The following is a 27284-nucleotide window of genomic DNA, read 5'->3' on the forward strand; positions in this document are numbered from 1 at the left end:
AATTCCACTTTCTTGTACCCTTAGCATGCCTAGCACAAGGCTAGGAACATGGTTTCTCAGTAAATGCTCATTGATTTATTGATATTAAAGATAGAACTAGATCACTGTACCAATACATTTCTAGTCAGATAAGAGAATTTATCAGTATAGCTGAGGCTCATGGTTATTTAGAGCAATGGTACTTGAGAAGTAAAAAAAAAAAAAAAAAAAACATGACTAGCTTTCTCAAATGCCAATAATGTCATTATTGAGGAGCATCAGGAATCAACATCCTAAAGCATTCATTCATGGTCACTATAGTGGTTCTGGATAGAGTATATTAATTTAAACTACTCACCAGAAAATATCATGAAACAGTATTATTTCATATCTCCAATATTACATATATGTTATATATACATATATAACATATCTGGAATATATCATATTTAGAAAAAAAATAAAAATAGCATCAAAACAACTTTCTTGGTACAAGAAAAATATGGTAAAAAGTACAATTTTAATGTAATAAAAATCTGTTGTATATTTAACAACCAACAGGCTTCATATTGCAATGACAGGAAGGAGATTAAAATGAAACTGGTTAAATTATTCTTGCTAAAAAGGGAAAGGTGAAGCGAGACAAGCCTGGATGTGATGACAAGTTAGATTTGTCAGCCTGCTTTACTTGAACTGTATATGGCAAATAGAAACTGTGTGCAGAGTTATTTGTCACCTTCATGGTTATTTACACCCATATCATGGTGAGAATTTATTGCTGCCCAACTCTGTGACACGTGATATTACTGCATGATGACGTCTTTAAAAACACATAAACTTTGTCACTAAGGAAACCCCCCCAAATTCTGTAATCAAGGTATTCCTATAAAGATACTATTACAGGACTATAAGCCTAACCAATTTTTAGCAACTGTTTGAATTATAAATATATGATGATAATCTGAATTCATAACCAGGATATCAAAAATTTGTTTTAAACATCTAGTAGAAGTGGACAAGTCAGAAGAGGAAACAACGAAGGAATAGCCAGAGAGCAGGAGGAAAACTGTAATAATGTGCTGTCCCTGAAGTCAAGGGAAGAGAGAGTGTTTAAAAAAGGAAGGAGTGATCAACTTTGTCGCTGTTGGGAGGTTAGTTAAGGTGAGGACTGAGAGAGAACCTTTGCATTTCGCAATGTGGAGGTCTCTGACCTCAGCAAAAATGGCTGTGGTATAGTATTGAGGGTGGAAGCCAGATTAGAACAAGAAGTGAGAAACTGGAGATAGCAAATATAGACAATGCTTTTGGCAAGTTCAGCCATGAAAGGAAGGAAAGAGAATAGTAACTAAAAGGTGAACATCAGGTCTAAGGATTGTTTTTTGGGTTGCTGTTTGCGTTTTTAGCTGAAGAGTTGCCGAAGAGTTGCGAATGGCATATTCTGATGAGAAGGAGCCAGTACAGCAGGAGAGGTTGAAAACACAGGCAAGAAAAGGGATAAATAAAGAAAGAAGTTTAAGAAAACAAGAAAGGATGATATCCAAACTTAGGTGAGGGATTGGCTTTAGATAGGAAAGGATTTGTCAGCTGCAGGAAGGTGTGGTAGAGAGAAGCTCAGGAAGAAGTTCATGTCCGAAGACAATTTTCTGTTTGAAGAAGGATATGAGGTTATCTGCTGAGAATAAAAAGGAAGCAGGAGGCTTTTAAAAAATGAAAGAGATTTAAAATAGTCGCTGTGGAAGGTAGAAAAGCAAGATAAAAAGGAACATGGTAAGATTGTCATGTAATGCTAAGGGACCTGTTGAAATTGTGCATCTCTCTCTTCTATCCCCAGAATCTGGGAGACAAAATAAGGGTTAAATTTTTCTGTAGCTGGTAATGTTTCATGAAGTTAGAATGAAGATTCCAGAATAGGTGTCTAACATCCTCTCTTCTGATGTAACTCACTAATGCCAAGGGTGAGGAGAAAGGAACTAGATAGAGCAGTATCTAACTTCCCTATTTCACCACCTATCCAGACTGCTGGAAAGCTGGTGAAATTGTCATTCAAACCCCTACATCAGTAAACATACCACTGATCTCAAGTAACTGCTGCTGTTACTGGATAACTAACGCATTATCAGTATTTGCTTGAAATAGAAGATGACTCACTTCCAAGTCTGTTGCTTGAGCAATTTCACCATTTGTTCAGTCTAAAAGCTTCTATTATGTAAAATTTAGTATGTGTCAGAAAGTATACTAGGCACTGGAGCTGCAAAAGTAAATAATAGTGACATGATACCTGACCTGTGTTCACAGAGGATACAGACAGAGGCAGGTTAAGTAGAATGTGACAGGGAAAATAACAAGGTGCTTTGGGCACCCCTGTGAAGGTTGTATGACTCAAAGTTGCAGTAGTTAAAAGATGACTTTCCAGACGAAGTTTGATTAAAGCTTGATTCTAAAGAATTAGTAAGAATTAACTGAACAAAGGACAGTGGGGAGGAATGCTGTGTGCATTAAAGCTGGAAAGGTAATCACTGGATATAGATCACTCCAAGTCTTGTAAACCATGTTTAGTTGTTTAGACCTATTCTCTAGGAGCAATGGGTGGTCATCAGAGTACTTTTAAAAGGGGAATAATGGGGCTTCCCTGGTGGCGCAGTGGTTGAGAGTCCGCCTGCCGATGCAGTGGACACGGGTTCGTGCCCCGGTCCGGGAAGATCCCACATGCCACGGAGCGGCTGGGCCCGTGAGCCATGGCCGCTGAGCCTGCACGTCCGGAGCATGTGCTCTGCAATGGTAGAGGCCACAGCAGTGAGAGGCCCGCGTACCGCAAAAAAAAACAAAAACAAAAATCAAAAAAAAAGGCGGGGTGGGGGAATAATGTGACCACATTTTGTGTTTAGCAAGATCCCTGTAGCCACAGAGTAAAGGGTGGAGTAGGCATAATGGGGCTGGAAGTTGGGGGTGCCGAGTAAGAGGTTTTTTTCAGCAATCCAGACAATTGTTTTGATCTCTGAAGCTAGTAGGAGTCATATCCATCCACTCTTATCCCACTTAAAAACTTCTTGTTCCATGTAGTTTGTTGGTTACAGAGGTCAGGAGCTTTTCATTCAGCACTAACAATGAAGGAACTTGACCTCAAATAGCTTTTGCTCTTTAAGTCTCCCGTGAAGGTACTGTTACTTATTCCTACCCCTATTCTACTTCAAATATTGATTTGGTAGCATCTCGTTTTACAAGAATTAGAGCCACAGAGACTTGATTTAGGAAAATCTATGTTACTGAGGTGTAATTGAAATGCAAGAAACTGCAGATATTTAAAGAGTGCAATTTGATCAAAGTTTTGACACATATACAATCATGAAACCATCACCATAGTCAAGATAGTGATTGGTAGATTTCATTACCCTCAAGTGCCGCTTCATAGTCCCTCCCTTCTGTTACCCCCAAATAAGCAACCACTAATCTCCTTTCTATCAGTATATATGTTTGCATATTTTGTAATTTTATGCCAATACCATGCTTTCTTGATTACTGCAGTTTTTAATAATTCTTGAAATCAGGTGGTGTTAGCCCTCCAAATTGTTCTTTCTTAAAGTTGTTTTGGCTGTTATAGATTGTATTTCCATATGAAATTTAGGGTCAGTTTGTCAATTTCTTTTTTAAATTTTTATTTTATTATTTTTGGCTGCATTGGGTCTTCATTGCTGTGTGCAGGCTTTCTCTAGTTGTGGAGAGCGGGGCTACTCTTTGTTGCGGTACGCAGGCTTCTCACTGCGGTGGCTTCTCTTGTTGCGGAGCATGGGCTCTAGGTGCGCAGGCTTCAGTAGTTGTGGCACGCGGGCTCAGTAGTTGTGGCTCGCGGGCTCTAGAGTGCAGGCTCAGTAGTTGTGGCACATAGACTTAGTTGCTCCGCCGCATGTGGGATCTTCCCAGACCAGGGCTCAAACCCATGTCCCCTGCATTGGCAGGTGGATTCTTAACCACTGCACCACCGGGAAGTCCTGTCAGTTTCTTTTCTAAAAGCCTGCTAAGGTTTTAACTGGTATTGCATTGAATCTATACATCAATCTGTGGAAAATTGACATCTTTACAGTATTGAGTCTCCCAATCCATGAACATGCTGTGTATCTGTCCATTTATTTATTTAGATCCTCTAATTTCTCTCAACAGTGTTTGGTAGTTTTCAGTATATAGATATTGTACACTTTTTGTTAGACTTATTAAGTATTTCATAAATTTGTATGCTATTGTAAATAATATTGATTTTAGTTTTGATTTGCAATTATTAATTGCTATGCTATATAAAAATGCATTTGATTTGATATATTGATCTTCTGTCCTTCAGCATTGCTAAAATTACTTATTAGTTCTAGTAGCTTTTTGGTAGATTCCATTGGACTTTCTACATAGACAATCACACCATCTGCAAATAAAGACAGTTACACGCTTCCTTTTCAAAAGCGGTAGGGTTTGTTTGTTCCCTAGTTGCACTGGTTAGAACCTCCAGCACAGTGTGGAATAGAAGGTAGAAACAGACATCTTGTCTTGTTCCTGATTTTAGGAGAAAAGCATTCAATCTGTCACAAATTAAGTATGATGTTAGTTGTACTTTTTTTGTAGAAGCCCCTTATTAGGCCAGGGAAGTGTCCTCCTTTTCCTAGTTTACTAAGTTTTTATCAGTAAAGGATGTTGGATTTTGTCAGATACTTTTTGAGATGATTATATGATTTTTCTTTGTTTACATGTTAAAATAGTAAATTATGTTGACTGACTTTTTCAAATATTCAACCAACCTTGTATTCCTGGGGTAAACACTACTTGGTCATGGTCTATTATACTTTCTATATATTGGTCTATTATACTTTGTATATATTGTTGGATTCAGTTTGCTCAAATTTTGTTTAGAACTTGTGTTCGTGAGGGACATTAGCCTGTGGTGGTCTTTTCTTGTTGAGTCTTTGTCTCGTTTTAGAATCAGAGTAATGCTCACCCCATAGAATGAATTTGGGTGCTTTCTATGTTCTGGAAGAGTATATAGAACTGTTATTACTCTTTTTTCCTTAAATGTTTCGTAAAAATTTACCAGTGTAGTCATCTGGGGCATGGGAGTTTCTTTGTGGGAAGATAGTCTGTAAAGTCTGATATTAGCACTTTCTGTCTTCATTTTTTTTTTCTGATCATTCTGGCTAGAGATTTATCAGTTGTATTGATCTCAGAGAATCAGCTTTTGATTTCTCTTATTTTCCTGTTTTCATTTCATTGATTTCTGCTTATTGTGAATTTAATTTTTTAATAGACTTTATTTTTTAGAGCTATTTTTAGGTTCACAGCAAATCTGAGCAAGGTACAGAGATTTCCATATGTCATTTCTCCCCCTAGTTTCTTAAGGTAGAAGTACAAAGATCGTTAATTTGAGACCTTTCTACTTTTCCAATACAGGCATTTAGTACTATAAATTTCTCAGTAAGTACTGCTTTTGCAAAGGCCTGCAGAAGAAAATCCTTTCTTTCCTGTCATTCACACAAAGCCTTTCCAGTATTGTTTTTGTTTTTGTTTTGTGGTACGCGGGCCTCTCACTGTTGTGGCCTCTCCCATTGCGGAGCACAGGCTCTGGACGCACAGGCTCAGTGGCCATGGCTCACGGGCGCAGCCGCTCCGCGGCATGTGGGATCTTCCCGGACCGGGGCACGAACCCGTGTCCTCTGCATCGGCAGGCGGACTCTCAACCACTGCGCCACAAGGGAAGCCCCAGTATTGTCATTTTTGTCTGCTAAAATAAGAATTGTAAGGTGGCGTCTGCAGGGATGAAGGAGAAAGTTTAAACTCACAACAGTTCCTTTTCATATGCATTTTGCATGCTTGTACTAAGTAAGGAAGGAAGATATTGCATATTTTGACTCAGGAAAATATCTTTTTGACAAAGCTATCTTATTGAATACTTACTGCAGTTATTTATTTACTTTATTTCACTGAAAAGACCTATCCAGTTAATCCTCTCCAGTTAATGTAAATAATGGAAAGGAAATAATGAAAGGAAAACTAGTTTTATCCAAATCATTTGAAGGAATACCTCTTTGCCTCAAAGCCTCACATTTCTGCAGTTGTGAATAAAGACTAAGGTGGTACACCAAGTCGACCTTACATTTAAATTTGTTTCTGAATGTAAAGTATATTATAATAAATCATATCTTTGTATTTCAGCCATTATTCAGAAACCTGCATTAACCTAATTTTGGATAATCTTTTAGAACCAGTATAAACCAACATTAGGAATCCACAGTAATAATACTTAACCTCTGTTAAATATATTACCCTGTGAGGTAGTGTGTTAGATACTTTACATGGATTATCTCATTTGATGATACACTAAAACCCAGTGGGGTTTATTTTTAGTCCTATTTTACAGATAAGAAAACAAAGATTTAGAAAGTAACTAGTCTAAGGTCCTACAACTGACTGGTAGAATTGGAGCTCTAACCCAGCCTTTGTTGATCTTAAGCATGTTATACACCTTCCTTCTATATTCATATACTTTATAAGAGACCCTATTTTACTGTAAATATTACATGTTGGCTTGAATAAACAATGCATTAAAAGTTACTGCTGTGAATTACTCAAGTACTCTTAACAGAAGAGGGTTGTTTTATCATTGAGTAATTCAAAAGAGGACAATTATTTTTGATGAAATTCTTGATCCTCCACAGAGACAATATATTTGAAATATACATCTGGCCTGGAACTCGGGAACACTGCATGATTTCGTTTCCTGACTTAAAGCTCTGATGCCTCCACTGATTGTTGTGACAGGCAGGTGATCTCAACTCTTGGAATCCTTTTTTTTTTTTTTTTTTTTTTTTTAATTTAAGTACCAGCCCTTGAATAATAAGTAAGATGATATAGCTCACTCTAATACTTACTGGAGGATATAAAACCCTGGAGTTAAACTTTTTCCTTAATGGAAAAAAATATACCTCTATATATTTAAAGATTTCAAATTGTTTGAATTTAATAACTTCATTGAAAAACTGATGCATTATCTTTATAGTGACCCTTAACATTAAAAAGACTGAGTAATGGATTGCATTCAGAATTTGAGTATATCTCATATGTACATAGATAACATAATAATAGCTAATCATATTTCTGTTAATATTAGCTATAATATCTTAAGTGCTCTACATGGATCATCTAGTATAACCCTCACCACAACTCCATTACATGTAGGTATTATTATCTCCATTATGTTTAGTCATGTGATTATTTGATTAAAATCTGCCTCCCACACTGGATGGTAAGCTCCATGCAGTCAGCAGCCATTTCTGATTTTGCTCACTGTTGTCCCCTCTGTGCACAGAGCCGGCCATAAAATAGCGCTTAAATGCTGAATGAATGAAATGAATTCTTTTTTTTTTTTTTTTTTTTTTTTTTGTGGTATGCGGTCCTCTCACTGTTGTGGCCTCTCCCGCTGCGGAGCGCAGGCTCAGTGGCCATGGCTCACGGGCCCAGCCGCTCCGCGGCATGTGGGATCCCCCCTCCCCAGACCGGGACATGAACCTGTGTCTCCTGCATCGACACGCGGACTCAACCACTGCGCCACCAGGGAAGCCCGAAATGAATTCTTAATAGCTAATACTCATTACCTTGTGATGATGATGTCTGCCACCATCAAAGTAGTGATGCTTTCTCTGAAGTATTAAAATACATGTCATATGATCTGTGTATAATCTAAGTATTTGAACTCATCAGTCTTTGGTGGCCACATCTTGACATCGTGATGATTGAACTCCTTAGAAATAGAGCACAATAATAGATTTCATTACATTTAGCATTTTTTTATTTTCAACTTGACTAATCATGATTTGAATTGCTGTCATACTGTGTGCTATTTGTGCAGAATTTAAAGTTCTTGGTTACTTATTTCACTTTGCAAGAAATGTAATTCTTTCATGAAACCCTTGCAGCTTTAAGAAAGTAAAAATAGCAGGTGCCTCGTTTCCCTTCTTCAGTCTACCATCCTTATAAATATTGTTTTCATTTGGCTTCTTTTATAAGGGAGAAGATGTCAACCGGACACTAGAAGGTGGAAGGAAGCCTCTTCATTATGCAGCAGATTGTGGGCAGCTTGAAATCCTGGAATTTCTGCTGCTGAAAGGAGCAGATATTAATGTATGTAAAGAACATTGTCATTCTAGAAAAAATTCTTGTATGCTTTTGGGTAATTGTTTTCTGTAGATTTGTAAAATAGTTACTGGTGGAAACCTCATATGAAGTAAGAATATAGTCTGAAATTATACCAAATTTCTGTAACTTAGAAATACATATTTGTGATTTTTTTTTAATAAGCAGAACAAATTGATTTTTTTTAACTGATAAAACGGGGGGGGTAGATGTTTCCTTTTCAAGTTCTAAAGCAATGTGAGAGTTAGCACTATCTGTAGGTGGCAAATAGCTATCACCCAATGGAGCATAGGACTCTGCAGTCATATGAGAAATCTAAACTGGATTTTTGGACAAAAGTCAGACAGCAGTCATCTCTTGACTCTTGCCTTTTGTAGCTACTGCATTTCAGAGTATTCGAAAAATGTTTAAGTAATCATGACAGCAAGTAAGATGAACTTTTCACATGTCAGGGGATACCATGTCACGTGGCTCAATTGTGGCAATCTTTTACCTCTTCATTGGCTATGTTCCACCCCTCTCGAGATTCCCTTCCTGCACCTCATTGGCACGTCTACAGTAATGCAGGAGTTGAGGCTCAGAGAGGTTAAGTAATTAGTCATGCAGTAAGTGGCTGAGCCCAGATTTGAGATGGGGTCAAAGCCCTGCTCCATCTGTTTCACTAGGCTGACTCCCAAGGAAAAAGTGCTTGTGGGCTTGGGCCTCTAGCAGCTCCCTAGAGGCTAAAAATGGGTAAACAGTGATTTTGAAATATTTATGAGCATTCCCTAATTCGATCTAGAAAGAAGGAATAAATGAAAAATGGATGAGGTGATCTATATCTCTATTATTTCATAGGCTCCAGATAAACATCATATTACACCTCTTCTGTCTGCCGTCTATGAAGGTCATGTTTCCTGTGTGAAATTGCTTCTGTCAAAGGTGAGGTCAATTGCTGATTTTTATTGCTTTTTCCATTACTATGTAACTATTTAAGCTAAGTATTTGGTTGTTAATTTACTTAAATTTTGTGTGGCATCAGGGACAGAAAAACTAAAGGTAATATCCAAAATTGAAGTATAGAGCAATGTTGCTCAAAACAGCTGGTCCACAATCTGTTTGTTACCAGTTCATGGTGGGTAAAGAGATTGGGCTAGAAAATAAGTCACCACAGTCTCAGACCTTCATCAAGAATATCTTGCGGCGCTTCCCTGGTGGCGCAGTGGTTGAGAGTCCGCCTGTCGATGCAGGGGATACGGGTTCATGCCCCGGTCCGGGAGGATCCCACATGCCACGGAGCAGCTGGGCCCGTGAGCCATGGCCGCTGAGCCTGCGGGTCCGGAGCCTGTGCTCTGCAACGAGAGAGGCCCGCGTACCACAAAAAAAAAAAAAAGAATATCTTGCTATTTAAAAAAAGTTAGCCAAACTAGACATTGTAGTTAATAATTAGTAATATAGAAAATGTTGCCCCATGCTAGTAACAGTTTGCAGACTGGTACCATATTCACATACCATGCTTTGAGTAACGCTGGTTTGAAATTTGTATAAACTTCATTTTCTGTAGTACGTACTAAGCAAGATTATTAGAGGCAGATTGCTGTAATGGCTTTCCAAGTCATCTGGTTTCTTGATGTGATTGAGATCATGGTAAATTTGGAGTTTTCCAGTGTTTTGCCTTTGCTATTACAAGCTCTTAGGTGAAGTTCATCGTCCAGCCTCAGAAATTAACCAGTCAGTTGCAGCCATTCTAGGTATATGAGATGGGACCTGCAAATCTTGGAAGACAAGAAATCTTCATAAAATAATAATCCCAAAGTTATCATTTCATTGCCATACTCTGGAAAGTGCTATTCGTAACGTTTCATTTGGAATTTTAAAAATAAGCCCTGCTAAAAGAAGCAAGAAAGAATTAGAAATTAAATGAGTAAAAATGTATATGAAGCGTTTTGCCACAGTATCTGACACATAATAGGTACTCAATAAATAGTAGCTTTTATTACCTCTAAGACTAAAGAGGATTTTATGCTTCATAGATTCAACTTCAGTAAGATTTGGAGAACATTGAGAAAGTAGCACATTTGTCTCAACACTTTATTGACAGCTTTTCAAAGATACTGTCTGAAAGCAGTTAATTCAGGTCCTCTAAAACTAGGGGTTTTACCCATACCTTCATGTTAAACACAACTACCAGATTCCTTTAAATGTGTGGTGGTTTTTGAAAGTTTGGGGCGGGGGAGGGGGTGGGAGGTTTTGGCATATGGCAACAGGAGTTTTTCCATGTTATACACCATACTGATATGAAAAGCCAAAATAAAGGGGGATATTATTCTTTGCCACTGTAATGGATCCAGAATCTGTGGTAGGATGTACTCACAAAGATTTCCAGCCACTGTCTTTCTCCTTACTGTCTATTCCTCCCCAACACCCATGAAAAGATTAAAAAGTACCTTTGAAAACTACTGGATAATTTCATCCCTGGGGGAATATTTTTGCATATTATGTTAAAAACTGGTTGTCACAGGCTACAGATATTAATTCACATTTCATGAAAGACTTTTATAATTTCAAAATTTTATTGGTTAGGACTCTGTATTGCAAGTAACTAAACCCAACTCAGACAGGCTTAAGCATTAAAGAGATCATGTTGACTCACATAGGTCTACGGTTGAGGCACAGCCTGTCCATGGGCATAACGTGACCAGCATCTGACTTCTTTTTGGATATTTCTCAGCTCTCTTCCTCGGTGTTGACTTAATTCCCCTGGCCTCAATCTACCTGCTAAGTGTAGAGCAAAAGAAACAGTTAATACTGTATTATTGATATATTTGAAAGTTGCTAATAGGGTAGATCTTTAAAATTCTCATCAAAGGAAAAAAATTTTTAAACTGTGTGAGGTGATATTAATTAAACTTATTGTAATCATTTCACAGTATATAAACATATCAAATCATTATGTTGTATACCTTAAACTAATAGTATATGTCAGCTATATCTCAATTACAAATTAATAAATTCATAAGCCAGAATAAAAACAAACAAGAAATGAATGGCTCCTTCCTTCCCCTTCTTTCTCCCTCTTTCCCTGACCTTTTCTATCTAGCCAAGGGTTTTCTTCTCTGAAAATAAAAACCTCCATGGGATCCTTTTTAGCTTAGGGCTCTGGTCATTTACTAAATGAAATGCCCCTAAGCAAGCTCCTCCCTCCTAGCCACATCTCAAACTATAGATCACAACTGTATTTCTTTCTGATAAGCCTCTTTCCTCTTAGGACAAACAGAACAAGATGTAATTATTCTTCTGATAGAGAGAGCCAAAACCATTATCCCATATTTCTTATTCCCAAAACACGATGCTCTAGGTGACCGAGACCTTGTGGCTATAAGAGTCCATTGTTAAAGAATCTTCTACATTAAATAAGTTCCTGAAAAGCTGGCTTCATTTGAATGTACATCAGGCCCCTGATATGTTATCCCAGAAGGGTCTTTATAAATATGTGCTGTGTTGCTGACTTACTGGATATAAGTTGAGTTTCCTGACTTTTAAGTAGTTTTTAAATTTTACTTGTGCCCATAATATTCCTTCATTTGTGTCTGAACCTTAATTTTTGTAGCTAAACAAGTGACATTCAGAGATGGCTATATATATATATAGTTTAATTTTATTTATTTTTGGCTGTGTTGGGTCTTCGTTTCTATGCATGGGCTTTCTCTAGTTGCGGCGAGCAGGGGCCACTCCTCATCGTGGTGCGCGGGGCCGCTCACTGTCGCGGCCTCTCTTGCCGCGGAGCATAAGCTCCAAACGCGCAGGCTCAGTAGCCATGGCTCACGGGCCCAGTTGCTCCGCAGCATGTGGGATCCTCCCAGACCAGGGCTCGAACTCGTGTCCCCTGCATTGGCAGGCAGATTCTCAACCACTGCGCCACCAGGGAAGTCCCAGAGATGGCTATATTGATGGCAGATCATTTGTAACCATGTAGAGCTGTTATTTATTTTAGATGAAAGGTGTTTTTTTTTTTTTACCTTTTTGAAAGCAACATAAAATTTAGTTCTTTTTTCAAAATTAATTATTTCGATTTTATTTTTGCATAAGCTCCTTTAATGTGTACCCTATAGTTCTGTTAACCAAATTTTTGAGGGGGGAAATTGTGCTCTTTAAAAAATCCTTAGGGCTTCCCTGGTGGCGCAATGGTTGAGAGTCCGCCAGCCGATGCCGGGGACACAGGTTCGTGCCCCGGTTCGGGAAGATCCCACATGCCGCGCAGTGGCTGAGCCTATGACCCATGGCCACTGAACCTGCGCATCCGGAGCCTGTGCTTCGCAACGGGAGAGGCCACAGCAGTGAGAGGCCCGCGTACCGCAAAAAAAAAAAAAAAAAAAAAAAAAAAGGAATGTTCTTTAAAAATCCTTAATTGCTAAAATAAGGCTATTCCAGTGCACTTTTTTAAAGTCAATGTTTGTATTATGCAATCTGGTTTATTCTCTTTTATCAAAAGTAGACTCTTTATCAATTACTATTAATTCATTTTAAAAGTATGTAGTTTAGAAGGTTTCCAGATTCGTTGACATCTCTAATATACAACTGATTGGTGAACAACAAAGGTTTGTACTGAAGCAGTCCACTTACACACAGATTTTATTCAGTAGTAAATGCTGCATATACTGCACGATGGCATGGTTGGTTGAATCCACATATGTGGAGGAACTGCAGATATGAAAGGCCAACTGTAAGTTACAAGTGGATTTTCAACTACACAGAGGGTCAGCACCCTTAACCACCCCCCAACGCTGTTCAAGGGTCGACTACATTATTCCACTGGTATATCATTAGCATAGGAAAAAAGCCAAAATAATAAATTTCAAAACTCAATATGATCACAACTAATAGAGAAAAACAAAAATTCCGGAAAACAAAAGAATGGTAGAATGTATAAAATCAAACTCTGCTATATGCTGTATCCCTTACTGGACTTATTTTTTTTTAATTTTAATGCAATGGAAGATGAAGTTTAGGACACAAGTAAAAACTTAAAACATTTAATTCTTTATTGTCCATATAGCGAAAGAGGAAAGTAACATCTGTGGGAAATCTAATATAATCTTTGTTTATATAATCTCCAAATACACAAGTATAATCATCTCCATTTTGTGGATGAGGTGACCATCTGTCTTGAGGAGGTTAAATAACTACCTGAAGTCTAACAGAATATAATGAAATCAAGATTTGCTCCAAGTTATATGACTCAGAAACCCATGTTCTTTCTACTACTTGAGAGTCGCTTTCAGACTTACTGTCAGGGACAGCTATGAGAAATGATTATGTATATTTCTGCAGGTAAAAGATATTTGGCCTGACGTTTAATTGATACATTCATGAATGAAAATAAACATAGCGATCAACACTTGTGGGACTTCCACTTGAAGACTGAGGTCTGAGCACATGCCATCTTATCCCCTTTTTGCCCTCTGATGAAAGAAAAAATGTATTTAAAATGAATGAATCAACATCTGTTTTAGACCATAAGACAGCAGGGTTCATTAGACAAGAAATTATAATGAAGCCTTGAGAGATGGAAAGCAGGTGGGGTGAAGTTGAAGAAGAAAACATTCCCAAACATGAGCAAGAGAGGACTGTTGCGAAAGGTAGGAGTTGATCCAAGGCAGCTTGAAGCCCAGAAGTGGTCAGTACCCTTGAGGAACAGACGAGCGAAGAGTTGGATGTGCTTTCAGGAAGAAACAGATGAGACCCAGAGGTGAAGACTGAAGGAGGTATGCAAGAAGTCAGTATGTGAATAAATCTAAACAAATATTGAAATACAAAACAAACATGAACATTTAAAATAAGCTAAAACAGGCTCCCCTGGTGGCGCAGTGGTTAAGAATCTGCCTGCCAATGCAAGGGACACGAGTTCGAGCCCTGGTCCGGGAGGATCCCACATGCCGCGGAGCAACTGAGCCCGTGCACCACAACTACTGAGCCTGCGCGTCACAGCTACTAAAGCCCATGCTCTGCAACAAGAGAAACCACCACAATGAGAAGCCCTCGCACTGCAACAAAGAGCTCGCCGCAACTAGAGAAAAGCCCACGCGCAGCAATGAAGACCCAATGCAGCCAATAAATAGATTAATTAATTAATTAAGCTAAAACTATAGAACTGTTAAATAATAAGAAGCAAGGGAAATGAACAAAATTCCTGGTATTCTCACCAAATCCAGAGTACATGAGAAACATTAGTAAAACTGGTGAAAGGAAACTGATGAAGCAGGTAAAAAATGCAGGCTCGAGAAGCATCCTGGGTAATTGAGTGGTCCCAGGGAGTAAGAAGCCCAAGTAAGAGTATGAAACAGAAGAAGTGGCAGCTGCACAGCAGTCATTAAAAAGGCCAAGCCTAACAGACTTCAGCCTGATGTTATGAAAGCAAAAACAGTCAGACCGTGTAAGCACCTGTCATTTTGAATCATAATTTTCTCACAGTTGAATAAGGTTCCTCCTTCTTTGCCCTAAAAAAATCTTAACTGGAAATTTTTGGAATAAAAGAGATATTTAAAAGATGTATAAAAATATTACTGAACTGATCTTCCTGATTAGAATCTCAAATACCTGAATAATAGCAGTGTTGCATGAACACATTATTTAGAAGAGAGTTAATCTTGAAGTGGTACTCTTGAACTATAATATTATAGCCAGTGGATGTTCATAAGTCCAAAATTCATTTATTTTTCACAGTTACATATAATTTGACATCATCTAGTTTCTGTGTAAAGAAACAATTCTCTAAGAGAAATAATAGTTTACCTGTAGCATTAATACACTATCATGTTAGACATTTCCTTTAACAGTATAGTATATAGTACGTAATATATAACAAATTTCTATAATATTTATACTTATTAAAATTCTTTATAGTCTGTGTAATCCCTTTGATAATAAAGAATTTTAAGAGATCAAGTATCCTTATTTTCTAAGGAAAACTGTTTCTAAATAATCCACTAAAGGATATTGTGGGGAAATACTTAACATCTTTAAAAGACAATACAAGTTAACCTTTAAGTTTGCTATCATTTAGAATTTAGACAGATAAGCTTTCAGTCATTTACTCTAGTGTGGTTTATACTCTGTCCCTTATATACTATATATTGCTATTAAAAATGACCAGTTAACCTCCTATTAAAACAAGAATTCTTTTAAACAAATAAATAGAAAAATTACCCCAGCATGAGAATCACAAATTTCATGAACTGAAAATTTAATGAAAGTTTTTAAAACGTTATAATTACTGTTTTATTCTTAGATTACAGAAACAAACTGACAATATACTTGTTATTATAAACCCATTTGTTGTTAGTGATATACTAAGCTATATCTGAGAGACAAAAGTCCAAAAGAAACTTTGCTTTTTTGTTTTCCATCATTTCTCTGCTTCATACTGTGTCAAAGAATTTACCTCCTTAGGATATCTGCTGTAACCTTACAACGGAAATATGTAACCACCGATGCTTTTGCAACTCTGATGTTAGTGACACACAGCTGTCTCAGACCACTCTGTACATTCATTGTGTGGGATAAATGAGTGAGAAACAAAGATTTACGCAGCAACCTTTCTTTTACAAAAAGAAAGTCAAAATGATTAACGTCGTATATACAATTACTGTAGAGAATAAAAAGTACTAAAAATCAGTCTGTTAAGAAAATACAGAAAACCACCTTATCTGATAACATTGATGATTTTGCCCATTGTATTTTCTGTGCTGTATTTTAAAAAATCAAGCAGCCAGTTAATAATAAAATTTGAATACCCCTCTCAAATACCAGCATTGTCAAATCCTCAAGAAGCAACTATGGTACAGATTTTGCTGCTTGAATTGAGAAGCAAATGTGTAAAGATATAAGGACTTAGAAGTCAGCCCTTTTCAGCCTAAATAAGTAGATGTGCTGGTAGGTAGAAACATTTTTTAACTCAAATTACTCACTGTTCCACTCCCAGTCAAATCTAAACAGCTTCACACATTCTCAGGCACACATTTTATGATTACTCGGGGTCCCCAGAGTTCTATTCCATATCACGTGGGCAGGTCTGGGACAGATGACCTGCAAAGAACTGAGCAATGCCTTTCTGAATTGCCTTAGTTTAAGAAACTGCGTTAGAAAAGGACTAGCAGAACTGATACAGCTAGAAAACTTACCCCCCTAAATAACTGAAGAAACCAGTTGTTATGCTGTTTTGATATATCTCACAAATCTCATCCACAGGTATGCCCGTTGTAAGGTCATTGTTTTTTTTACCTATTTAGCTCTTTTAGACTGGAGTGCATCATTATTTTAGATAGCTTCTGTTAGTGACATAAACTGTGTGTTGTGACATCACACACCCCCAAGTTTGGTTCTGAGTTCTCCTTCCTAATAGCTTTGGGGCTTTGAATAAATTCCTTATCATCTCAGTCTAAGCATCCTCTTCTGCAACATGGGGCCAGTACTCATCACATAGAGTTGATGAGCAGGTAAATTAGCTCATAGTTAAAATAGTACTTATACATGGAAAATGTCATTTAAGTGCTTTACATATATTACTTCACTTAATCATCACAGTAATCCTATGAAGTAGGTATGATTTTTATCCCCCATTTTACCATTGGGGAAACCGAGACCCAGGGCATTAGGAAGCTTTCCCAGGATCACACAGCTCGATAGGAGGAGAGTTAGGATTCAAACCCCATCCCTTTGGCTCCAGAGCTTGTGTCTGTAACCACTACATTACACTGCCTCTCAGTGTAGCCAAGTAGTTAGAAGAGATACTGTATGCAAGTCATTGGTGGCAATACTGAGCTCATCACAAATTCTCAGTAAATACTAAGACCAGTTAGGATTGATGCAGATGATTTTGATGTATTTCTCAGAAAAGGGAAGACTTGCTGCAAGAATGAGGTTTCCCTGAAAAGCAAGTTTTATGAAAATGACTTTCAAATATAAACAAACTTTTCATCCAAAACTTACAATGTACCACATCATAGGTGATATATTGGCTCACTATCTGAATGTCTTCAGAGAGAAGTAATTTGAAGGCTCATTTATACTTTCTCCCATCCCTGTATTTCCATGATGAATTTCTCTCTGAAACCTTGAAATGATCTATTTTTGCTAGTATGACTGCAGTGGAGATGTTAAAAATCATATTTTCACAAGGGGTAACATAAGAACAAATCTAAGACCATTATATATGCAACTGAAAATGAACTGTAGTCACTGTCTCCAAATGAGAAATAAAGTGAAGAGAAATGTAGAATACATGTCGTTCCCTGTTGCATGGTTAGCACGTTGTTTAGAGAGGCAGAGGGGGTGCAGATGAGGAGCATGGCACTGAAGTTAGAAAAGCGAGATTTAACACCTGGTCCTATGGTTTCATAGCCAATGAAGCACAGTTAACAGATAATAAAGGACTATGACAAGTGCTGTAAGAGAAGTAGGGTTCAACTGTAACAAAAACACCTACTACAGAGATTTAAACAAGAAAGTGGCTCTTTTTTGTGGCTGAATAATATTCCATTGTATAATTAGTTCTTATTTTTAAGAAAGATTAAGAGAATTTTTGATCTAGGAGTTTCTGCCAAAATCTTGTTAGGTTTACCATTTTATTTGCAGAAAGTAGCACAGAGAGGTTAAGGAACTTGCCTAAAGTTACACAGCTAATTTGTGGTAAAATTGGGTGGCCAGGTTCAGTATGTCCTTGAACCATACCACCTGCTTTTTCTTTTTTTGAAGTGTAGTTGATGTACCATATTATGTAAGTTACAGGTGTATAATATAGTGATTCACAATTTTTTTTAATTGAAGTATAGTTGATTTACAATATTGTGTTTCAGGTGTACAGCAAAGTGATCTGGTTATACATATATATGTGTGTGTATATCTATAGACTTTTTAAAATTCTTTTCCCTTACAAGATATTGATCTATTTTATATATGGTAGGTGCATCTGTTAATCCCATACTCCCAATTTATCCCTCCTCACCCTTCCCCTTTGGTAACCGTAAGTTTGTTTTCTATGTCTGTGAGTCTGTTACTGTTTTGTAAATAAGTTCATTTGTACTGTTTTTTAGATTCCACATAAAAGTGAAACCATAAATTTGTCTTTGACTTCACTTAGTATGATAATCTCTAGGTGTCAACATGGATGGACCTTGAAGGCATTACGCTAAATGAAATAAGTCAGACAGAGAAAAATACCGTATGATCTCACTTATATATGGAATCTACAACAAAAACAAAACAAACTCAGATACAGAGAACAGATTAGATTGATGGTTGCCAGAGGCAGGCGGGTGGGTGGAGGGTGTGTGGGGTCAAAAGGTAGAGACTTAGAATTATCAGGTAAGTCAGTCCTGGGGATGCAACAACAGCACGGTAGCTATCCTTAGTACTGTATTATATATCTGAAAGCTGCGAAGACAGTAAGCCTTAAAAGCTCTCATCATAAGGAAAAAAACTTTGTAACTCTACAATGATAGATGTTAATTAACCTTATTTTGGTAAATTTTGCAATATATACATATATCAAATCGTCATGTTGTACAACTAAAACTAATATAGTGGTCTATGTTAATTATATCTCAACTTAGAAAAGAAACAAGTGGCTCTTAATGAAATGCCTGAAGGCACGCAGTCCAGGGCTGAGCAGCTGGCTCCACTTGTCCTCAGTACCCCCGCACTCTCTTCTCCCCTGTCTTCCCCACTGCTTACAGTTGCAAGATGACTGCTGAACCTCCAGGCATTGTGTCTGTTTTGGGCAGGGAGAAGGAAAACAGTTAAGGACACTCTCCTCCCTGAGGCTTTATTGGAAAAGGAAAGCTATCCACGAGGCGCCAACTTTGTGCCAGATAGGCACCTGTAGCTTTAAGGGAGTCTGGGGATTCAGTGCCTTTTCAGCCTCTGTCGGAGAGGAAAGCACAGAAAGAAGGGGGTTGCGCTTGACTTTGGATGAGCCAAGCTGTAGTATTGGGTTGGCCAAAAAAAGTTCATTTGGTTAATGAATCCATTCAGTAAAGTTCTTGGTGAAAATGAAAAATGTGTCTTTTATTTTTACTTAAAACCGAACGGAACTTTTTGACCAACCCAATATACACCTTGAAGTATGATCAGCAATGTGCCAGGGGGCATACAGGAAGAGAGGGAGCCAACTGTCCTGGAAATTCCAGAAGAGCTTCATGGAAACAATTGAATAAGAGTTAATCAAATGGTTAACGGGAGAGCACAAAGAATTGCTTTGTTCCTTTACATTTTAAGAGTCCTTGTGGGACATTTAATATCAGATATATTTATTCGGGCATTCCTTTTGTACTTGATTCTAACCCACTGTCTTTCCAAAAGTGAGTTGAATATACCAAACCATGGTTGCTAAATTTTTATTTCTGAGATAGTGGTTATATTCTAAGGTTGTGAAACAGTATCTAGCAACATATACAGAAATGTCCACCAAGATGTCATGTGTGTATCTAAATGCTAATTTTTTAATTGATTTGAAAAATTTTGCATTGAAACAAAGTTGCATAGTGTTCTAACTAACAATTGATTAGTATAATTATAATCATCATCTTTGCCACAAAAGCTTTTTGTCAAGATAATGTCAGACAACCTCGGTACAAGTTTGTGTTTCATTCTTAAAATGTTACTAATCCAGTTTTCTGGCCTATTTGTCCAGATTAAGAACTGGTGGTAATTTTAAAAAAATAAAAAAGAAAAACACAAAAAAACTGGTGGTATAAAGCAGAATTGGGCTATCTGAAGTAAGAAGTAGATAAAGATGCACTCTTGTTTCATGCCAGTATATCTTATCTTTCTAGCTACATTGTAAACTATTCAAGGGCAGAGATAGTATGATGAATTTTTTAAAACATTCCCCATATTCTACAACTTACTATCAAATAATACTTGATTGCCTAAAACGGTAACTTTTGAAAATGAAGAAATTACTGGTGAGGCTTTAAAGCTTTTTTACTCCCTAGAATGACAAATGGCCTGTCTCTCTACTTGGACCACTTAACTTGGCTGTAGCATCCTTTTCCTCCTCCAGGAAACTGTCACAACCTGAATCACGCTGTAACTATAAGCAGGTGAGCCTGGTCCTGAGCTTGTCCTTTACTGTATGTGTACAGTCCCTGTCTATATCAGTTAATTGTAAAAAACATTTAATTTTTGTAATATCATTTGATAGCCTGTTATTGACACTGTGCAAGGCCTTGAGATTTGAGAGACTGATAAACTTGGTTACTGCTGTCACCATATTTAGTAAAATGTAGAACAAGTGCACAAAATGTTGTGATTGCTGTGACAGGAGTTTATATATAACAGCAGAGATCTAAAGGAAGAAGTAAGTGGTCACGTGTGGTCCTGGGAGTCAAGGGCATAGTGTGTTATAAATAAGGATGTCATTACAACTTTAGGTACCACAAATGTAACTTCAAAAAGCAGTTGACACTTGAGTTGAATCTTAGCAACTTAGTGTCTTAGAATCTAATAGAGAACTGGAGTACCTTTCCAAGCAGAAGCAGCAATGTGAGAAGGTCGCAGAGGCAAGAAAGAACCAGCTTTCAAAGAACCAGCTTTTAGTTTTATTGATCTTTGCTATTGTTTTCTTCGTTTCTATTTCATTTATTTCTGCTCTGATCTTTATGATTTCTTTCCTTGTACTGACTGGGTTTTCTTTGTTCTTCTTTCTCTAGTTGCTTTAGGAGTAGGGTTAGATTGTTTGAGATTTTTCTTGTTTCTTGAGGTGAGATTGTATTGCTATAAACTTCCTTCTTAGAACTGCTTTTGCTGCGTCCCAGAGGTTTTGGGGCGTTGTGTTTTTGTTATATTTGTTTCTAGGTATTTTTTGATTTCTTCAGTGATCTCTTGGTTATTTAGTAGTGCACAATTTAGCCTCCATGTAGTTGTGGTTTTTACAGGGTTTTTTTTCCTGTAATTGCTTTCCAGTCTCATATCATTGTGGTCAGAAAAGATGCTTGATACAATTGCAATTTTCTTAAATTTTCCGAGGCTTGATTTGTGACCCAAGATGTAATCTATCCTAGAGAATGTTCCATGTGCTCGAGAAGAAAGTGTACTCTGCTGTTTTCAAATGGAATGTCCTATAAATATCAATTAAATCTATCTGATCTATAGTGTTATTTAAAGCTTGTGTTTCCTTATTAATTTTCTGTTTGGATGATCTGTCCATTGGTGTAAGTGAGGTGTTAAAGTCCCCCACTATTACTGTGTTACTGTTGATTTCCTCTTTTATAGCTGTTAGCATTTGCCTTACATATTAAGGTGCTCCTATGTTGGGTGCATATATAATTGTTATATCTTCTTCTTGGATTGATCCCTTGATCATTATGTAGTGTCCTTCCTTGTCTCTTGTAACATTATTTTAAAGTCTATTTTATCTGATATGAGTATCGCTACTCCAGCTTTCTTTGGATTTCCATTTGCATGGAATATCTTTTTCCATCCCCTCACTTTCAGTCCGTATGTGTCCCTAGGTCTGAAGTGGGTCTCTTGTAGACAGCATATATATGGGTCTTGATTATGTATCCATTCGGCGAGCCTGTCTTTTGGTTGGAGCATTTAATCCATTTACATTTAAGATTTTTTTTTTTTTTTTTTTTTGCGGTACGCGGGCCTCTCACTACCATGGCCTCTCCTGTTGCGGAGCACAGGCTCCGGATGCGCAGGCTCGGCGGCCATGGCTCACAGGCCCAGCCGCTCCGCGGCATGTGGGATCCTCCCAGACCGGGGCACGAACCTGTATCCCCTGCATCGGCAGGCGGACTCTCAACCACTGCGCCACCAGGGAGGTCCTAAGATAATTATTGATATGTATGTTGCTATTACCATTTTCTTAATTGTTTTGGGTTTGTTTTTGTAGGTCCTTCTCTTTTGTTTCCCACTTAGAGAAGTTCCTTTGGCATTTGTTGTACAGCTGGTTTGGTGGTGCTGAATTCTCTTAGCTTTTGCTTGTCTGTAAAGCTTTTGATTTCTCCATCAAATCTGAATGAGATCCTTGCTGGGTAGAGTAATCTTGGTTGTAGGTTCTTCCCTTTCATCACTTTAAGTGTATCATGCCATTCCCTCTGACTTGTAGAGTTTCTGCTGAGAAATCAGCTGTTAACCTTATGGGAATTCACTTGTATGTTATTTGTTGTTTTCCCCTGTTGCTTTTAATAATTTTTCTTTGTCTTTAATTTTCGTCAATTTGATTACTCTGTCTCAGTGTGTTTCTCTTTGGGTTTATCCTGACTGGGACTCTGTGCTTTCTGGACTTGGGTCTCTATTTCCTTTCCCATGTTAGGGAAGTTTTCAACTGTAATCTCTTCAGCTATTTTCTCTGGTCCTTTCTCTCTCTCTTCTCTTTCTGGGACCCCTATAATGCGAATGTTGTTGCATTTAATTAATGTTGTCCCATAGGTCTCTTAGGCTGTCTTCATTTCTTTTCATTCTTTTTTAAAAATTCTGTTCCACAGCAGTGAATTCCACCATTCTGTCTTCCAGGTCACTTATCCGTTCTTCTGCCTCAGTTATTCTGCTATTGATTCCTTCTAGTGTATTTTTCATTTCAGTTATTGTATTGTTCATCTGTTTGTTTGTTCTTTAGTTCTTCTAGGTGTTTGTTCTTTAATTCTTCTAGGTCTTTGTTAAACATTTCTTGCATCTTCTCAATCTTTGCCTCCATTCTTTTTCCAAGGTCTGGATCATATTCACTACCATTATTCTGAATTCTTTTTCTGGAAGGTTGCCTATCTATCTCCACTTCTTTTAGTTGTTTTTCTGGGGTTTTATCTTTTTCCTTCATCTGGTACATAGCCCTCTGCCTTTTCATCTTGTCTGTCTTTCTGTGAATGTGGTTTTTGTTCCACAGGCTGCAGGATTGTAGTTCTTCTTGCTTCTGCTCTCTGCCCTCTGGTGGATGAGGCTAGCTTGCATTAGAATTTTCATATGAAAATCTTGAACTAAGAAAGTAGTGGTAGCAGGACAGGTGGAAAATGTTAGGAACATTATGGTCTAAAGATTTGGTGACTGCTAACATGTGAAGTAAACAAGAAGAACTGCATAGTGTCTCCACAGTTCCTGGAAGGTGGTTCTTACCGTGATAGTGAATACTACAGAAAAAGAAACAAGTTTGTAGGAAAAGATCATGGATTCACTTTAGGAATCGTAGAGTTTGCGGTATTTCTGGGACTTAAAGTAAATAAGTCTCAGTGGCATGTATGTGTGTTTATATATATATATGGGTTTAAAGATCAGGGTAGATGTTCAAAACGAGTATAAAGGTTGGAACTTAAATCGTAACATGGATGAGATCAGGCAGAAAGCATATTGAGCAAGTGGTGAAGAGTGCCAAAGACCAGAAGCATGGAGAATCCAGCATTTAAAGAAAGCAGAGAGAAAGTAAAGGGAAGGAGGGTGGAGTGGAAGTAGTGGGTGCAGGAAGGAGAGGCAGGCTAGACAGACAGAACTTGGAGATAATAGATTAGGTTGTAAATTGCCTTCCATGTCCATTTTTTTTACTCTTTCTTTTAGAAGGGGAACCCCAGGTTTTAACTGGGTGCATACATTGCAGCCTAGCTAGTCCTTGTATCTCAGTTTGCCTTGCAGTGGATATGACTTTGTGTCTAAGTTTGGGCTGATGGGATGTGCACAAATGATGTGTGCCACTTCTAGATCATCACCTAAAATGTGAAGCCACTCACTGGGGACTTTCACCCCCACATCCAGCAGGCTGGAAGCACATGTGGAGGTGAGCACACTTAGCAGTAGACTGTTTTATGAGAGAGAAATAAATTAACTTAGTTTAACACATTGTGTTTTAGCCTCTCTTTGTTATAGCAATGTAGCCAAACCGTAACAAATAGGGTCAAAAGTTGTTATTTGTAAATGAATGAACAGGACTGGGGAAAACTTGGATGTGGATCTCCCGATTCTATCACTTGGGAGAGTTGCACAGGGTTTTGATATTGGAACAATAGAAATAAAATTGATCATAGTTGTCTGCTAGGTGCCACAGTGAGCAGTGTTTATCCAGAAGTAATTTAAGCATTGTTTATATATTTTAACTGTAAAAATCTATCAATATCCAGGACCAGATCACTTTACTGGTGAGTTCTACCAAACATTTAATGAAGAATTAATACCAATCCTTCTCAAAGTCTTCCTGAAAACATCAGTACTGATGGGACCACTTCCAAGCTCATTTTACAAGGCCAGAATTACCCCTATACCAAAACCAGACAAGGATGCCACAAGAAAATTGCAGACCAATATCCCTGATGAACGTAGATGCAAAAGTCCTCAACAAAATGTTTGTTAGCAAATCAAATTCAGCAATACATTAAAAGGATCATACTCCATGGTCAACTGGAATTTATTCTGGGGACACAAGGATGATTCAGCATCTGCAGATCAATCAGTGTGAACACAATAACAAAATGAAGAATAAAAATATGATCATCTCGGTAGATGCAGAAAAAGCATTTGACATAATTAACGTTCATTCATAATAAAAACACTCAACAAAGTGGGTGTAGAGGGAACGTGCCTCAGCATAGTGAAGGCCATACATATTATGGTCACAAGCTATACATCATAATCAACAGTGAAAAACTGAAAGTTTTTCCTTTAACATAATGAACAAGATGCGGTTGCCCACTCTCACCACTTATTTAACATAGTACTGGAAGCCCCTAGCCAGAGCAGTTAGGCAAGAAAAGAAATAAAAGGCATCCAAGTTGGAAGGGAAGAAGTAAAATGTTCTGTTTGCAGATGACAGGATACTCCATATAGAAAACCCTCACGACTCCACTAAAAAACTGTTAGAACTGTTCAACTAATTCAGTAAACTTGCAGGATACAAAATCAATATACAAAAATCAGTTGTGTTTCTATACACTAATAACAGAAGAGAATTTTTTTAAATTCTACTTAAAAATGCATCTAAAAGAATAAAACACCTAGAAAGAAATTTAACCAAGGAGGCAAAAGACTCTTATGCTGACAGCCGTACAACATTGATGAAATATATTAAAGAAGACACTAATAAATGGAAAGATATTCTGTGCTTGTGGATTGGCAGAATTAATATTGTTAAAATGTCCATACCGCCCAAAGCAAGCTTTAATGCAGTTTCCATCAAAATTCCAATGGCATTTTTCACGGAACCAGATTAAACAATGCTAAAATTTTTATGGAACCACAGCAGATCCTGAATAGCCAAAGGAATCCTGAGAAAAGAGAACAAAGCTAGCAGCATCACATTTTCCTGATTCCAAATGATATTACAAATATGTAGGAATTAAAACAGTATAGTATTGACATGAAAACAGGTACACAGATCAATGGAACAGAATAGAGAGTCCAGAAATAAACCCATACACACACACACAGAGTCAATTAATTTACCACAAAGCAGCCAAGAATATATAATAGGGAAATAGTGTTGAGAAAAGTGGACAGGCACATGCAAAAGAATGAAACTGGACCACTATCTTACACCATACACAAAAATTGACTCAAAATGAATTAAAGACTTTAAAATAAGACCTGAAACCATGGAACTCTTAGATGAAAACATAGTAAGCTCTTTGACATTCGTCTTGGTGATGAGTTTTTGAATTTGACACTAAAGGCAAAGAAAACCAGCAACAAAATGAAAAGGCCACCTACAGAATGGGAGAAAAATATTTGCAAATCATGTATCTGATAAGGGGATAATACCCAAAATATACAATGAATTCGTATAACTCAATAGAAAAAGAAAACTCAGTAGAAAAAAATCTGATTTTAAAGTGGGCAGAGGATCTGAATAGACATTTATTTATACAAAGAAGATATACAGATGGCCAACAGATACATAAAAAGGTTCCTCAACATCACTAATCACCAGGCAAATACAAATCAAAACCACAATGAATTGTCACCTCTTACTATTAGAATGGCTGCTGTCAAAGATATAAGAAATAATAAGTGTTGGCAAGGCTGTGGAATAAAGGGAACCCTTGTGCACTATTGGCGGGGATGTAAATTGGTGCAGTCTCTGTGGAAGACAGTATGGAGGTTCCTCAAGAAATTAAAAATAGGACTGCCATGTGATCCAGCAATTTTACTTCTGGGGGTTTATCTGAAGGAAACAAAAATCCTAACTCAAAAAGATATCTACACCTTGTGTTCATTGCAGCATTATTTACTGTAGCCAAGACAGGAAAATAACCTAAGTGTCTATCAACAGATGCATGGATAAAGAAAATGGGGTGGGTGTGTGGGTGTGTATATACACACACACATATGCACACATAATGCAATGGATTATTATTCAGCTATTAAAAAAAAGAAGAAAATCCTGCCATTTGCAACAGCATGGATCACCTTGAGGGCATTATGCTAAGTGAGATAAATCAGAGAAAGACAAATACTGTATTATCTCACTTATATGAAGAGTCTCAAAATTCACAGGTAACAGAAAACATTGGGGGGCGAGGAATGGGTAATGGTGGTCAAAAGGTAGAAACTTCCATTTATAAGATAAGTAAGTCCTGGGGACATAATGTACAGTATGGTGACTATAGGGGGGAAAAAAATCAACCAATAAACCAAACAGTTTTTATAGAACCGAATATAAAAGTTAATCTTGACAAAATAGAAAAGCTGGCAATTTAAGAGGTAGAGGGAGTAATGGGAAGGTAGAGAAAGTATCTTATAAAGTAGAGGAATAAGATACTGTCAAAATTGATGGAACAAGAAACAGGTTCTAAATACAAAAAAATTTACAAAGAAACAGAAACTGCTATTTGAAGTATAAGACGTGGGGAGGATGTGGGGAAGGGATGTGCTCCCTGCTGGAGCAGCACCCGTGCCGCAGGGAGTCAGAAGGTAACCTCTGAAGTTAATAACTCAAATAGTGGCATGAGTATAGTACTTAGAGCCATGGAAATAATCACGAGAACTAATAACTACTGAAAATGGTTTCCTCGGGAAAGGGGTGAGGCCAAATATATTTAAGTTCTTCATAACTGCGTCAAGTATCAAAAAATCATTTTCTCTTAATATCCTTTTCCACGTTGACAAAATTGGTTTATCTTTTTTAGAAGAACTGGTTTGAGTTCATTAAATGTATTCCTAACGTTTTATTCTTTTTGATGCTA

At 37.4% G+C, this 27284-nt stretch overlaps 1 protein-coding gene and 1 long non-coding RNA gene across 2 annotated transcripts in view; one reads left to right on the forward strand and one right to left on the reverse strand.

The window, feature by feature from the left end:
- The window catches only part of MTPN (myotrophin), a 64176-nt gene that overhangs the window by 30466 nt on the left and 6426 nt on the right, over window positions 1–27284 (forward strand). Inside the window, exons 2-3 of the mRNA XM_059073855.2 lie at window positions 8017–8130; window positions 8980–9063. Coding sequence (XP_058929838.1) covers window positions 8017–8130; window positions 8980–9063 — 198 coding nt within the window. The remainder of the gene's footprint in view (window positions 1–8016; window positions 8131–8979; window positions 9064–27284) is intronic.
- On the reverse strand, window positions 7671–10861 carry LOC136794832 (uncharacterized). The gene is made up of 3 exons (XR_010842076.1): window positions 10775–10861; window positions 9634–9896; window positions 7671–7750 (listed from the first exon to the last, which is right to left on the reverse strand). It is a non-coding gene; the product is annotated as an uncharacterized lncRNA (long non-coding RNA).

This window comes from Kogia breviceps, chromosome 9 (assembly GCF_026419965.1).
Source record: "Kogia breviceps isolate mKogBre1 chromosome 9, mKogBre1 haplotype 1, whole genome shotgun sequence".
Lineage (NCBI taxonomy): Eukaryota > Metazoa > Chordata > Mammalia > Artiodactyla > Physeteridae > Kogia > Kogia breviceps.